Source organism: Anas platyrhynchos, chromosome 1 (assembly GCF_047663525.1).
Source record: "Anas platyrhynchos isolate ZD024472 breed Pekin duck chromosome 1, IASCAAS_PekinDuck_T2T, whole genome shotgun sequence".
Taxonomy (NCBI): Eukaryota; Metazoa; Chordata; class Aves; order Anseriformes; family Anatidae; genus Anas; species Anas platyrhynchos.
Window position 1 is genome coordinate 95,759,665 of NC_092587.1, and position 14,692 is coordinate 95,774,356.

The 14,692-nt window shown below is 36.6% G+C and overlaps 1 protein-coding gene across 13 annotated transcripts in view; it reads left to right on the forward strand.

Moving 5' to 3' along the window:
- EPHA6 (EPH receptor A6) overlaps positions 1-14,692 on the forward strand; it is a 520,880-nt gene that overhangs the window by 121,101 nt on the left and 385,087 nt on the right. For 9 of the 13 annotated variants that reach the window (XM_072025112.1, XM_038183870.2, XM_072025089.1 and 6 more), the window contains one exon: positions 5,497-6,160. In XM_072025112.1, coding sequence (XP_071881213.1) covers positions 5,497-6,160 — 664 coding nt within the window. The remainder of the gene's footprint in view (positions 1-5,496; positions 6,161-14,692) is intronic. The other 4 variants (XM_072025118.1, XM_072025119.1, XM_072025114.1 and 1 more) reach the window with 1 other exon arrangement.

Sequence of the window (14,692 nt, forward strand, 5' to 3'; positions counted from 1 at the left end):
ACAATGCTATAATTAAAACACTTTCTTACGAAAAACTAATGCTTAAAACTGCATTTCAAATATTGAATGTTAGTCTGGTTTTGGTAATGTTCATGGTTCTTACAGCCTTTAGTATAACCTACTGACTTCTAATAAACACCTCTTGCAGATTTCTAAATATAAGTGTAGTATTTGATTTTTTGCAAATCTGTAGTATTTAGTTTAAGAAAAATAAATAAAGGGGGAACACTTTGAAACCAAATGTCAGTATTATAGCTAGAACAAGACTGAAGTTAGATCATTTGCTTTTTATGGTGTTCTCTGTACAGCTGTTGAATATTAGTGATGTTCTAAAAGGAAACAGATTGTAAAGTAGTTCATAGAGATATGAAAACAGTTGAGATTTTCATCTAACTCAAGTCTTAGCATGGTCTGTAGCCTTATCTCATACCTTGTACTTGAAAAAATGTAAGGATTACTTGTCATATTCTCTCCTGATCTTCAGATTCCATGTTCATCTGTTTCAGTGATGTTTACTCCTGCTTTATGCCACAAGTGAAAGTAAAATAGAATCTCTTATCAGTTTCACTGCTGGTTACAATGTTAAAATAGAATTTTGAAATCTTTTTTTTTTCCAAAATGTTCTTCTCCACTTCCTTCATTGGAAGTCCTGGAACTTCACCAGTACAAACTAATTTTATCCTGCTACTGTTTCCATCAGTAGTATCAGGTTTGTCTCATTTGAAAGATGAAAAATGTGCTGAAAAATCTCGTAAGTATGCAGTACGCTGGGATGCCAAGAGACTCAGTTTGAAGGTAGTCTCTGCTGTCATGTTGTCTAAATGCCGCAGCTTCTGCCACCTCTCATGCATGTCAAGTTAATTGTTCTGGGAGGAGCTACAACATTATAGTGTTGACATTGCCAATAAGATAGTTCTGTTTGTTTTTAAGGTTTAGGAGAAGAGTAATTTTACACAACTTAAAGCATAAAATGGTTTGGGTTGGAAGGGTCCCTTAAGGATCATCCAGTTCTAAACCCCCTGCCATGGGTAGGGACACCTCCCACTAGACCAGGTTGCTCAAAGTCCCATCCAGCCTGGCCTTGAACACCTCCAGTGATGGGGCATCCACAGCTTCTCTGGGCAACCTGTGCCAGTGAATAATTTCTTCTTAATATGTAAATCTGTCTTTTAGTTCCCCTTGTCCAATGACTACACTCCCTGGTAAAGAGTCTCTCCCTTATCTTTCCTGTAGGCCCACTATGTTTACACAAAACAACGCACCACCACCACCACAAAAGAGTGCATATTTGGTAAACTGTTCAGCATCTTTGTTGCACTGAATTTCATTTTTTTAATATTTCTTGGCTGTTGTGGTAGGGGAGGAATACTTCTCTAAAAAATTAAAAGCAGATTGCATTTCACCAAAGGAAGAATGTGGCCTTGTCAGAGATTATCACAGATCGAGTTCTGTCTGACTTCTGATGTTGACGTTTTGGGGTGGTAGAACTTGCCTCATTTGCAGTTATATCTAAGAATAGTAATTAAGATTATGCACCAACAAGCTCACAGCTGTATTTATAAGCATAATTTATGCAATACATTTCAGTACAGTGGTTAGGTAGAAACATTAGATGTTAAAATTTTTTGAAAATACATTTTTGGATGATTATTGTTCAGTATTTTTGCAAATGCTTTTTAAATATTTTTCTTGCCTAATGCATCAATTCTCACAAATTGGAAATTGTCAGTAGCACAGCTCAGAGCACAGTGGAAATGCACAGGCATGGAACGTGTAAGATCTGCTATGAATAAACTGAAGCACTGCCCATGTTTGAACCCCTCTTGTTTTAATCTTTGATACCTGTTATTGAAATGCTGAACGTTTTGCTTTCTTACACAAGTAGTAGATTTATATTATTAACAATATGGCTAGCAGCAAACTTTGGGGCTTTAATTTTTAAGTTCAACTCAAAGTATTGATTCAAAGTGAATATATAAATATTTCCTTCAGAAATATTTATTAGAATAGAAAAGATCAGAACACGTGTCTGAGAGCATTGTTCACATATTTTATTAGTTCCTAGTTCCTAATTTCATATTAGGGGAGCATATTTTGTGATTTTCTTCTGTAATATTCTTAAGAGACAGTAGTATATTAAGGCTTTTTTTGCTTTAATCTAGTTTATTCCAGTTCTGAGGACTGCTCTCAATTTTAAAAACTGTTGTCATCCTACCTATTATATTTTTATTCTGATTATTAATTTTGTTAGAGATCTCTCTGAAGCCTGTTACGCATTCTCCTTTTAATGTGGTTTGATATATGAATTCAGAAAACTTATTACACTTTTCAAAACATCTACATTGTGGTTATATTTGTATAATGCTTAAACTTATAGGATGTGTTTTATCTATGGAGAAAAAGGTGCTATGCCCTTATCTTATTTAACAGATAAGGTGGCATGATAGGGATCGACAACTGAGACACCCTTCTATTTCTCTTTTAAAGAACCTCTACTGGCAAGATTTTAAGGCTTGGAGCTATGTATTTTAATTAAACACTTTTCTTTTCTAAATCCTCCATGGCTGTGGAATCTTGAATTAATTCAAGCTGTGTGCATTCATGCTTGGCAAAAGGGAAGAGACCTGGCCCATCAGAGTGTGGAAGTCCCCTTTTCCTTTCTGAAAGCCAAGATCTACTTGAGATATTGTGTACTGCTTGCTGCAGGGTATATTTTAATCATATTTCAAAATCCCAAATTGGGAGCAGTGGTACACACATGAGCAGTGTGCTAACTAGTCCTCTATGACACAACTTTGACCAAATTTGTTTTTTTTTTTCTGATGTTGCCATAAATGATGAAGTAGCGGCTTTGTCCTTCCTGCATGTGTGCCAAACCCAGAGGTCAAAAGCCTTTGGCAATGTAAAAATCCCATGAGAGGTAGAAGAACATTTGCCAACCATTGGCTATTATCTGGTTATTGTATAAAAGTATGTGTTTTGTTTTTTTTTTTTTTTTAAGATAGCCTAGTCTGAAGGTCCTATTACCCTTGCTGCAATTGGGAGATGTAATTCTAAAATTGGTTGCCCATAAATAGTTTGACTTACCCTACCCTCTAGGCTGGATATCAGGAAAAGGCTTTTCACCAAGAGGGTGGTCAGGCACTGGGACAAGCTCTCCAGGGCAGTGGTCACAGCACCAAGCCTGCTGGAGTTCAAGTGTTTGAACAACGCTTTCAGACGTGTGTTCTGATCTTTTCTTTTGGTTGGTCCTTTGAGAACCCAGGAGTTGGACTCAGTGATCCTTGTGGGTCCCTTCCAACTCAGATATTCTGTGACTCAATTTTTCTGGGTAGTTCCTAGGTATATGCTCAAGTGATGAAGTATCCCACTCCTCTGATCACATCTGGCTCCACTTGGAATTCCCTTTTCCACTTTGAATTTCAGGCCAGTGGAGCTACAGGTTTGGGGATTTTTTTCTGCTACTTTTGCCACTATGGATCAGTTCACTCTTACAGGAAGTGTACTTCCCTGCCTCCCTTTTTTTTTCTGTTTACAGGAAGATTGTGTGATAGGTCTTGGAGCTCGTGCCCAACTCCCCCACTTCTGTATAGAAACCTTACTTGTTTTTGGAACTTAGTTGGCCTCACGTACTAGTTTTCTACATATTTATATGGGATTTTTCCTCTATAAATATTCATGTAGGCCTTGAATCATCTGATGATTGGGATTTTGCTGAAAATGAATACTTGACTCTGAAGTAATACCTTCCTCTTCCACAGAAAAAGATGAACAAATAATTGTTCTTTCCACCATGTTTCTAAATGGTACCTTCTGTTCCTTTACTTTTATTGTTATTTATTACTTTGCTCTAAAAATTTCAAACTGAACTTATACTTCCCGTATTTTCTCAATCTAGTAGACCAAAGGCCAACCATTACCTTCTTTGTAATGTTGAACTGGGTAGACACTGAAAGTTCTACTGCTTAAGTAGTTGAAATGCATCTTCAGAAATCTAGCTTTAAAGAAAAATATGTATTGATACTGTGCATATTACAAGAAAAGAATTTGTAGGGTGGATGTATTACTGCGCTATAGTATTTGAATTCATGTTTGAATGATGATGTGTAAGGTCCTTATCTTGCTATTGTACTCACAATTGCATGTTACGGGTAATTTGAACATGTGCTTTGACATGTTTTGTATGTATACCTCTATATACCTAATATAAAATTTTAAAATACCATACTGTGATTTAACCAAAATAACTGTAAAGATGAGAAAGTTTGGTCAGGTTTTCAATTCCTAACTGTTTTCTCAATTTTAACCTCATGTTTCTTTTTAGTAGGCAAGTAATCTTAAATGTCTATTCATAACTGATGCATTCCAAGTATGCTAAATCATGAACATGCATAGTGTGTATTTTGATGTTTTATAGTATTACATTATCATAGTCTGGCGTTTTAAGTGATTTTCATCAATAAGCCAAAACCCCATTCATTATATTGGTTTACATCTAAAATGCCATAAGAGAACAGTATGTCCAAAAGGCCACACCAAAACTTCTGGTGGGACAATATTTCTGGACACAGAACTATGACTTTTGCTGTCTTTCCATAAGAAGACACTCATGTTTTATGGTATATTGTTGGTGTGGAAAGCTGACTCAATTTTGTTGAAAGTATTTTGGGGTTGTTGGTAATCCTTTATGGTAGCGTATTATGTATTGAATTAGGCATTCATAATCCTTGTGTAGCACGTGAATGGCTTTTCTTAGATGTGCTTTTGATTTCTGAGTTCTTTAATCTACATTGATGTAACTTAAAAATTAAAAAAAAAAAAAAAAAATCCTATTCTAGCTCCTAATTGTAAGGAAGAGAATTTGTAAGGGTAAAGAGATAATATGATACCCATAGCAGATTTATTTTTCTTATAAAAATAAATGAGTGTAATACAGAGCCTATGGGCCAGAAAAGTAACATCTGTCTGTACAATGTGCTGCATCTACAGTGAGTGTAAGCAGGACAGTTTGTACATGTGCCTCAGACCCATCAAATCGGAGTGGCTGCATTCCAGCTGCTGACCGCTGCAGGCACTTGGCCTGTGCAGTGCCCCTGAGAAATGGAAATTGCTTGGAGGACCACTGGAGAGCCAGTCTATGAGCTTGCCAAATGGGACGGTTCTGGCAATTTTTTCAGCACAGGGGATTGAATGAGATGCCTGGGAATATTTTCAGGTGTATTGAATTTACCAGTGGAACCATGGCCAGTGTCTTCTATTGAAGCCACATTGATTAGAGACTTTCTACAGTAATAAGCTTCTAATAATTAATAGTTTCTGAAAACTGACATACTCTTTCGTGGTTGGTATCTGCTTCTAAACTACTGTTTTTCCTCTAGTCTTAAAGTAAATAATTATTTTTAACTATGCCATAAATGTGTGCACATCTGTGTGTGTAGATTCTCTGTATATGCATAATTTATATCTTGGTTTTCTCACAATCTGATTTCTTTTCAGTGGGATGCCATAACTGAAATGGATGAACACAATCGTCCCATTCATACATACCAGGTATGTAATGTGATGGAACCAAACCAAAACAACTGGCTGCGAACAAACTGGATCTCCCGTGATGCTGCACAAAAAATTTATGTGGAAATGAAGTTTACCCTGAGGGACTGCAACAGTATTCCGTGGGTACTGGGAACCTGCAAGGAAACTTTTAATCTCTACTACATGGAATCAGATGAATCTCATGGATTAAAATTCAAGCCAAACCAGTACACTAAAATTGATACTATTGCAGCTGATGAGAGCTTTACCCAGATGGACTTGGGTGACCGCATTCTTAAACTCAACACAGAAGTTCGTGAGGTTGGGCCAATAAACAAGAAAGGATTTTATCTTGCTTTTCAAGACATTGGAGCGTGCATTGCTTTGGTCTCAGTCCGTGTTTATTACAAAAAGTGCCCTTTCACGGTCCGTAACTTGGCCATGTTTCCTGATACTATTCCAAGGGTTGATTCTTCCTCTTTGGTGGAAGTGCGGGGCTCCTGTGTGAAGAGCGCTGAGGAACGTGATACTCCAAAATTGTATTGTGGAGCAGACGGGGATTGGCTTGTGCCTCTTGGACGGTGTATCTGCAGTGTAGGATATGAAGAACTTGATGGTTCCTGCCATGGTAAGAAAACAATGCTTGATTAAACATAGTCTTAAGATATTATATGAACAGTAAATAGCTCGTTGTGTCTGGGAAATACTGCATCACATTTTCAAGGAATGCCTCTTATGCAGAAATAAGCAATGTTGTTTAAAATCATTATACTATGGTTTCAAAGAAAATGTTTAGTTACTAAAGATTATTTTCATTTTGTTGAAGATCGATTTTTGTTGAATTGTGTAGATTCCTACAGAGTAAATGTTTACAAGCCAGTTGGTCACCTTGACTTCTTTAATAATTAGTGAACATAAGTGTCCATGTTGGAGCAGAGTCTTCTAATCTATTTTAGATGTGTATTTCAGGATGAGATAAGCAGTGGTGGAAGTGTTTCCCCTCTGTTCTTAGAAAAGGAAACTTAGTCACCTAATTCAGACTTAGGTCTTTGCTGTAGGTGCATGAAGATGAAGTATTCACCTGAAGAGATGATGCTGTCATCCATGCTTTGGTGGGTTTTAATGCTTCCATGCGTAATGTGTTCTAGAAAATCTGTAACTGGGTTCAATTGGAGAAGTTTGAGTCCCTATTCAGAATTAAAGCAAAAAAGCAGTTCAAATTGTGTTATCACCTTATGTCATGCTATGTGTCTAATACTGGTGTTTCACAAAAACTAAGGTAAGAAATACAGTAAGCAAAACTGCTGCTGAAGTGTCAATACATCGGAGTGAGTTGCTGAATGCTGTTTTGCCTCCTTCTTGTATCTTAAGAGCTCTGTTTTAGAATAACTGTACTTGATCTCCCTTTGAAACTTTCACAGAGACCTCTGTGTGTGTTGGTGTGTGTAGAACAACATAGCACTGCACCTTGTTGTATGACAGAGCTAAGGATGTTTCAAACCAAGGCAGCTAACTGAAAATGGCTACAAGGGGGAATGTATCTTTCCGTATCAGCATCTTCCATATGTAGGTAGGACAGAGGACACATGCAGGAGGAAAAAGTATGTCTTTTGCAGGTGCTGTTATGCTTCATTAAGCCCCTTCTCTGCCACTCTTGAAAGACTGGTTGTGTTTGTCAGACTTTGATAATTGGGCTTCATGCGCAAATGGGAAAATTCAGATTACTTCTGTTTATAACGTGAATTTCTAAAACTTTGAGTCTAGTACTGTGCTTGAATATACCCCAAGCTTGTGACCTTGTATGGATTCAATTTGAGACTGACATCTATGGAGAATGTATGTTGAGACTTACTTTCCACCTGCCATGCCTTCAGAATAGGTGATACTTAGTGCTTGGGTAATACTTAATCATAAAAGGCATGCATTTTTTCATGCAATGGAGTTTTGTGGTAGTTGGTTGTTTTGTCAGCTTCAGAAACAGTGTACTAAAGAACACATGTACTTTTCATCATTTTTCTACCTTTCATGAGTTTCAGTTTCACATAGACTTTTTTAAAAGATACTCTTACTCTTCACTGTTGCAATGAATTGTAGAGAGCCTTACTAGCCATTGAGATATTAATCTGCTTTGGTTTAATTTTGTGTTGTAGCAAAAAGGGGTAAAAAAAAAAAAAGAGGTCTGTGTCTATAAATTATGCAAGTGAGATTTCTGTTGCCTAAATATTCTGCTCAAGAGCTACTCAGATTTAAGTAAGCTGTGCAGTGACCTTGAGATATACATGTAGAATATTAAAAGCATGCTATACAATGCAATCAGAGAATGAAATCTGCTTACTGTTTGTTGTCTAATCCTGCTGCTGTTAATTATCAAAATATACTCATCACAAAGTTTTGACAGTGCCATTACTGGAAAGAAATATAATTTTCTACAAAAGGTCAAAAGGTCCCTCTCTTAATGGGATAAGGATTTTCTTCGAGACATTAATACTTGATGAATTTCTGTCCATTATGAGAGTCATACTCTAGAACTGTACAGGAGCAATAAAACCAGCAACCAAAGCCCACATAAAATGTCAGGAAACCATTCTGCTGTGCATGGACTCCACTCATTTATTCAGTTGACCATACAATCTGCTGCTGAACAGGTACCTATTAGATTAAATGGAACATTTAGATGAGTATTCACGTATTCTTACCTTTTTGCCCCAAGAGCAACAGATAACTATTTTAGATGATCATAATCTATTAGAGCTTCTGTATACATTTTGAAACCATTTCCATAGGTGTCTAAGATTTTCTTTTCAGTTATATTCAATGTATATTAATATTAGTACTACTTTTTCTGACAGTTTCTCAACATTTATTTGTTTTATTTCTTGGTGAATTTAACCTCACTAATGCCCACTCTCTTGGGTTTTGCTTAAGCAGTGACTTAGAGTTTCTGTCAAGATGGCTTATGTTTCCCTTTGTGCCAAAACTTGTAGCAGAGATGTGTGCTTGGGTGGCTGCGGATGCATTTTTGCGAGTTTTTGAGTACTGTGAACTTAGATCACCAGCTAAGCTGACAGCAGGCTTCCAGACAGCCTTAGCAATTTCAAGAGCCTTGCTTCTAGGCTGAGGCAAGGATCGGAAGTTTGGAGTTAAAAAGACTTGTCACCAATCAATAAATCCTGAACCAACTTGTTCTTAATCATTACATCTTAAAGCACTTAAATGATGCTACCTTTCTGTGGAAAGATTGTGAAATGTACACTTGCCTCGTTTTCATAGAAACATAAAGGTGAAAAAAACCACCTCTGCATCTATTTATTGATACAATATATTTTATACAATCATGTATTTTTGGTTCCCTTTCCACCCTACACGCCCACTAAATCCAAATCCAAACCTGAACCCTCTTATCCCTTCCATTCCACCATTACAAGTCTGAACACGGGAGGGGAAGCATTGGATGCTGTTCTCTGTGTTTCTCAATAGGCATCCCAATACCAGATGTATTGGAAATATAGGAGAAGGTTACTAGAGTAGAACTAATCTAAACTGATTGCCATTGTTTTTCTTCTGTGTGACAGTAACTTTAAAGATAATGTTATTATTTTGGAATGTCTTCTGGCAAGTAGTTGGGTGGTGGGCAGCATATAGGCTAATACCTGAATGTTTTTCCTACCTCCAAATGGAGTCAAACTTTCAGTTACACACTAGTGCACGGTTCAGTGAGGAATAGTAAGCTTTCGATTATGAGTATGGCTTATCTATCACAAATCTTAAAAAGTACATCTCTATATTCAGGAATTACTACATCGCATTACTACTTCAGTTATACAAATGAGTTGGTTTTATATGCATCTCTCTTTGTCTGTGAAACTATCAGTATTCCTTATCCATTGTTTGCTTTAGAAGTGTAGTTTCAGAGTGACAGTGTCTGGAAAAGAACTGACAATTGGATTAAAATATCTGTTTTTATTAAATGTCTACTTGAATGCATCTAGAACAGAGGGATGTTGATAGAGATTTTTTTTTATTGATTTGGGCATTATCTTGCTTTAGTGAAGTCAATGGAAAAAGTCTTATTGACTGCAAGATGCTCATGGTTATTCATGTATTGTGCATGTTTCTTAATGGCGTAGCCTGAAGGGGGAAAAAAGCCATCTTCTCTGAACTGGTTCTTGATTCATTACATGTTAATAAATGTGTAGGAAACAATAATTTGGCATTGCTAATCACAAACGTCTTGAGTATGAAACATTTGCTTTGCTAGATCATCGGTACCAGCCCCTGTAACAAGTGAGTTAGTCATAGCATAAAAGGAAGAGATGCTGCATAGGAGATTAGATGCATGAGATGCTAAACATCAGTTAAAAGTAGCCAGTTCAATGCAGTACCTCTTCTGAATTTCAGTTCAAGACAGAGGTCATCTTGGACTTAACAAATGCATAATATATGCAGGCCGTATGTTCATGAAAATTGTAGAATGGTTTGGGTTGGAAAGGACTGTTAGAGATCATCTGTTTCCAAACCCCTGCCATGGGCAGGGATGCCACCTGCTTTTTGTATTTAAAAAGAAAAGCAATGAGGAACAAAGGGTTACTTTTATTCTTGTGAGCTAAGGAAAAAGAAAATCAGTGTCTTGTTTATAAAGTAGTGAGAGTGGATTTGACAGGTATCTGCAATGTAAAAAGGATAACTGGATGTTTTGAAAAACAGTACAAACATGTGGCTCTTACACTTAAGATAGTTTTAATGAAATAGGTTTTGTGACACTTTTCAAAACTGAAGTGAGTCTCTGCTAAGTTAGTTCTGTTATGCCTATTTGAGTTCTGGTTATATTAGTTGTCATATAAACTTGACAGTTCAGAGAACTGAACAGTTCTCTTAAGTATGATATACTAATAATTGGCTGATTGCTAATTGAAGCTTGATTTTATTTTTTTAATGATTGACTAAAAAGTATCTGAATTAATCAAGGTTAGTAATTAATTCAACTACACGCAGCAAATACTAATTATTATAGCAGCCTTAACATTTATTGTAGACCAACCAAATGCAATACAGAAGTGTGTTTTAACTTCTTAAAGTAGACTTTTCTTGAGGAGTATTCTCAGGAGCTGTTGTCCCTTAACACCTCCCCTTCCCTCCCAATAACGTAGCATTGTTGAGGCAACTTTTAAAATGTGTTGTAACAGGCATTGACAGACTTAATTAAATTAAAACAAATAACAAGAGAACAGAAACATGATTGAGTTATTTGAACTTTAGTTGCCCGAACAACACTTCCTAGGGATACTAACGCATGAAAATATTTAGAGTTCGATTAAATGAACAAATACTTTTGTTATTCATTACTCAAAATTGTGGTAGTGTTTCTGTGTTAGGGTTTGTCTTGGCGGCCTGTCTTCAGTCTTTCTGTCTGATTCAATTAGTTTGTATTTACAAAGTGAAAATACTTTCTTACCCTTCTCATCATTTGAGAGCTGATAGTGTGACTCCCTGGTTAATACAATACTTGCCAGTAATAAAGATACTTTACAAACCCTAGTGAGCTATGGTATGGAAACGTGGCAACTGCTTTGTGACAGTTCATTAAAACCACACAAGCTCATGATGTGGTTGTGCTTTAGTTAGCTATCTGCTGGCATAAGAAAAGCAAAATGCACCTGCAGTGGAATGGCAAACTTCCTGATAGTTGCAGAGATATGAAATTGAATTGGGTTTTTTTTTGTTTACTTTTTTCCTCTGGAGTATTTATTTACTTTTGTGATCCATTTTTCTTTGCCAGCCCTTAGGCACTGAAGAAAAGTGTGTAAAGGAAAACCACAGAAAGTCTTGGACTAAAAAAAAGTGGCTAAATTAAATAATTAAATCTAAATTTTCTTTTTTTTTTTTTTTGAGAGAACCCTTCCATAGCAGTAGTCAGAGTCCCTCCTGCAGCAGAAGTGGGACACTGTCCACTCCAGCGCAATAGAACATTGCACAATAAAGGGTGCAATTAGCTGCAGGCTGTTCTGGATAGCCAAAGGTGAGCACTTGTGATGATCTACTGACTATTCTTTGTTGTCACTGCAGAAGATCCTGGGACTACTTACAGCTAGGTGGTTGCATTAGCTGATACTGCATGTCTGCTAGACTGCCACAGGTGAGTCTCCTGCAGATGTAACTTGCTTCAAGTTTTGAGTACCCTTTCCTTTTAAAATACAAGGTGGACAAATAGGGACGTTGATAATGCAAGCCTATGAGTTCAACAACAACAACAAAAAAAACCTAACTGAAACCTAATTTCCTTCTGAAAATGAAGCCTTGCAAGTGAAACCTCAAAGTGAGCCCGCACCCAAGGTAAAAGATGACCATTGCTGCAGTCTGCAGATACTGCAGCAGGGTGCAGAAAGCCAGTGGCAATTTGTGAAGGACCAAGAGGAGAGGTGGGTGGAAGCATGGATGGCAGTGGCAATGTGAAGAAGGTCAGAATGAATGATCAGGTATAGTGATGTGCCCAACAGCATTGACTCCATGGTTATTCTTCAGTATCCTTTTGTTTCTGAAGCACCAAGACATGATGTGTTCTGTGTAGCAGATGTCCCCAGTGACATCACAAAGTAGGGGGGATGAGGAGGTTGCCACATTCACCACGTTCTCCCCCATTCTAGAGTGACTGAGAAGGGGGTTGCTTATTGCAGTATTTTACATTAATTCTCCAGAAGATACCAATGCAGAACTTTTTGTTTTTTAATAGTCTCTGTGATTTACTGTGCAATTCCAAAACTAAGTACTTGCATTATTTTTTAAAAGCGAACAGCCATATCATTTATTGGAATTTATAGCAAATTCCTGAATATGCAAGTGCTCTGGAAGAGGTTCACACGCTTTTTTTACGCTTAGAAATGGTGGGTTACTTTATGTAATTCACGTGAGTCTGAAAAACTGTAGACTTCACTGTTTTCAGTGAAAGTGCTTTAGACCTTTGATTATTAGCGCAGAGGTTGGGGGGGAACACACTGTCTTGCCTATGTTAGGCTACACAGTATCCGGGAATGCTCACCACATACTTTAAGTTGAATTCTAAGTGTGAATAAAATGTCATTGCCGATGGAAATTTTAAAGTACAGTTTTTAGGTTGAATTACTAAAGGATTTTTTAGTATAATCCTATAGCATTCATGAAAAAAATCAGGAATTGTGGATAATAGCAACTCTATAGGTAAGGAGGGTACAGAAAACCAGCAATGACTTGTTCAAAGCTTCTGAATATGCTTAACCACAAATAACTGCTAATGTACTGCCAAAGATCAGACCTGATCTGAACTTGAGATCTACATACATTAGAAAAATGGCGATATAAAGGTAGTTCAAGCACAAAATGGTAGTTTAGTTAGATGATTATTTGGGGGAGGAAGGGCAGAGTACTGGTAGCACCTCTATGTTCATTGCATACCCCTTTAATTTTTTTTTACTGTATTTTTATTTTAATTTAACTTTTTTGTGTGCTAAGCTGTTTCATACTGTATCTTTGTGTTCTGTGTAACAGGATAGTTCATGCAAAGCATTTGAAGATATGCATGTTTATTTAAATTTATTTTAAATTTCTAGTGTTATATATTTTTCACTATCTTAAAACTAAGGATATGTCTTAAGTATGTTACTAAAATGATTTTATTTATTTTATTCTTATGCCAGCAAAATTCTGGGAATTAAGTACCTAAGGGCAATTGTTTCCCATGACTGAGTGGGTTAGCAGCCAGAAAAATCTCAATGACACACACATTTAATGTTGTAGCTCAGACCCAACCATTTTTACTTAATCTGTGGCTGTCTGTAGGTTTTTTTTTTTCAGTCAGGCAAATTGTAAGACAACAAATCTGATAAGCAGCAACCCTTTTCAATTGTTTTTAAGAAGTAAGGATTTAAATTTATATATATATATTTAATTTTATCAATGAAACTAAGCTGATGCAAATTACATGTTCATTTATTGCATTCTTTTATCATAGTGACTTACCTTGCATTAATTCAAGCAAATAAGGAAACTTACAATAGCCACCACAACCTCGTTTCCAGTATATTTCATTGTAAAATACAAATTAAAGCCTGCATCTGAACAGTGTGCGTAATTCAGTTTGCAAATAAGTTTATCATATAATCTTAAGAAATTACTATTTTTCACTTTAATTCAGAAATGTGTGTTAAAATACTGTTACGTATGAAATGTGCTTTGATAATAGAAACATGAAGCCAACTTAAGTAAAAGAACAAGTTTCAAACAAAGTGTCACTGATCTACATCTGTGCATATAGACGTGAGGTTTTAGGAGCAAAACCATGCTGATTACTGTCTTGCCTCTGATTTTCATTAGTATATGTTTTGCTGGGTGTTGATCATCCCAGCTATCCTCAAAATATACTAGGCAAAAATTTTGAGTAGTGCAGTGATTTCATTGTCATTGTTTATGACTCAGTAATATAGCTGCATGATTCAGTGTTAGCAGCAGCCCATAATATATTGCAATTATTTGTTCTGGCTGTGCTGAAAGTAGTAGTATACAGTGACAGTTGCATGCAAAACTTAATGCTACAGGAAACAATTTTTTCCTTGAGTTTTGTAAAATATATATATAACACAAATGTTCATATATTTATCCAGCTGTGTATAGAATGAGCACATTTAAAAGTTGTTGTCTGACTTGCTGTTTTTTAAACTTGCTGTGCAGATTTCTCAGCACTTTGCAGTGTTTTTAACCTGTTTCTTAGGCTTGCCTGGGGCAGGTCTCCTCACTGCAGTGTAGGAGTGTGGGGCTGTGTCCTGGGGTGGTGACACATGATGATGCTGGTTTAGGTCTCCAGGCTTTCCCTCTGTAATTGCAAATCAGCTCTCATGGTGGGCAGAGCAAACGGTTGGAGTATCAGGACAGGGGCTGTGGGTCTACTTCATGAATCTTTTGTAAACCTGTGTGCAGATGGATTTCCCTACATGAGACTCAGTCTTCCAGTGGTTACAGTCCAGTCATAACTGAGTTCTCAGTAAAGCTTTTATTTTGCTTGCTTGTGCCAGAATAGCCATTTAATGAACTCCTGTGTTGTTAAATTCCCAAAGGTTTATTTGTCAGAAATAAGCAGATGCAGGTTTTTTTTTTTTATATACGTGAATGGAAAAAGGAGAACTAAAGAATACAT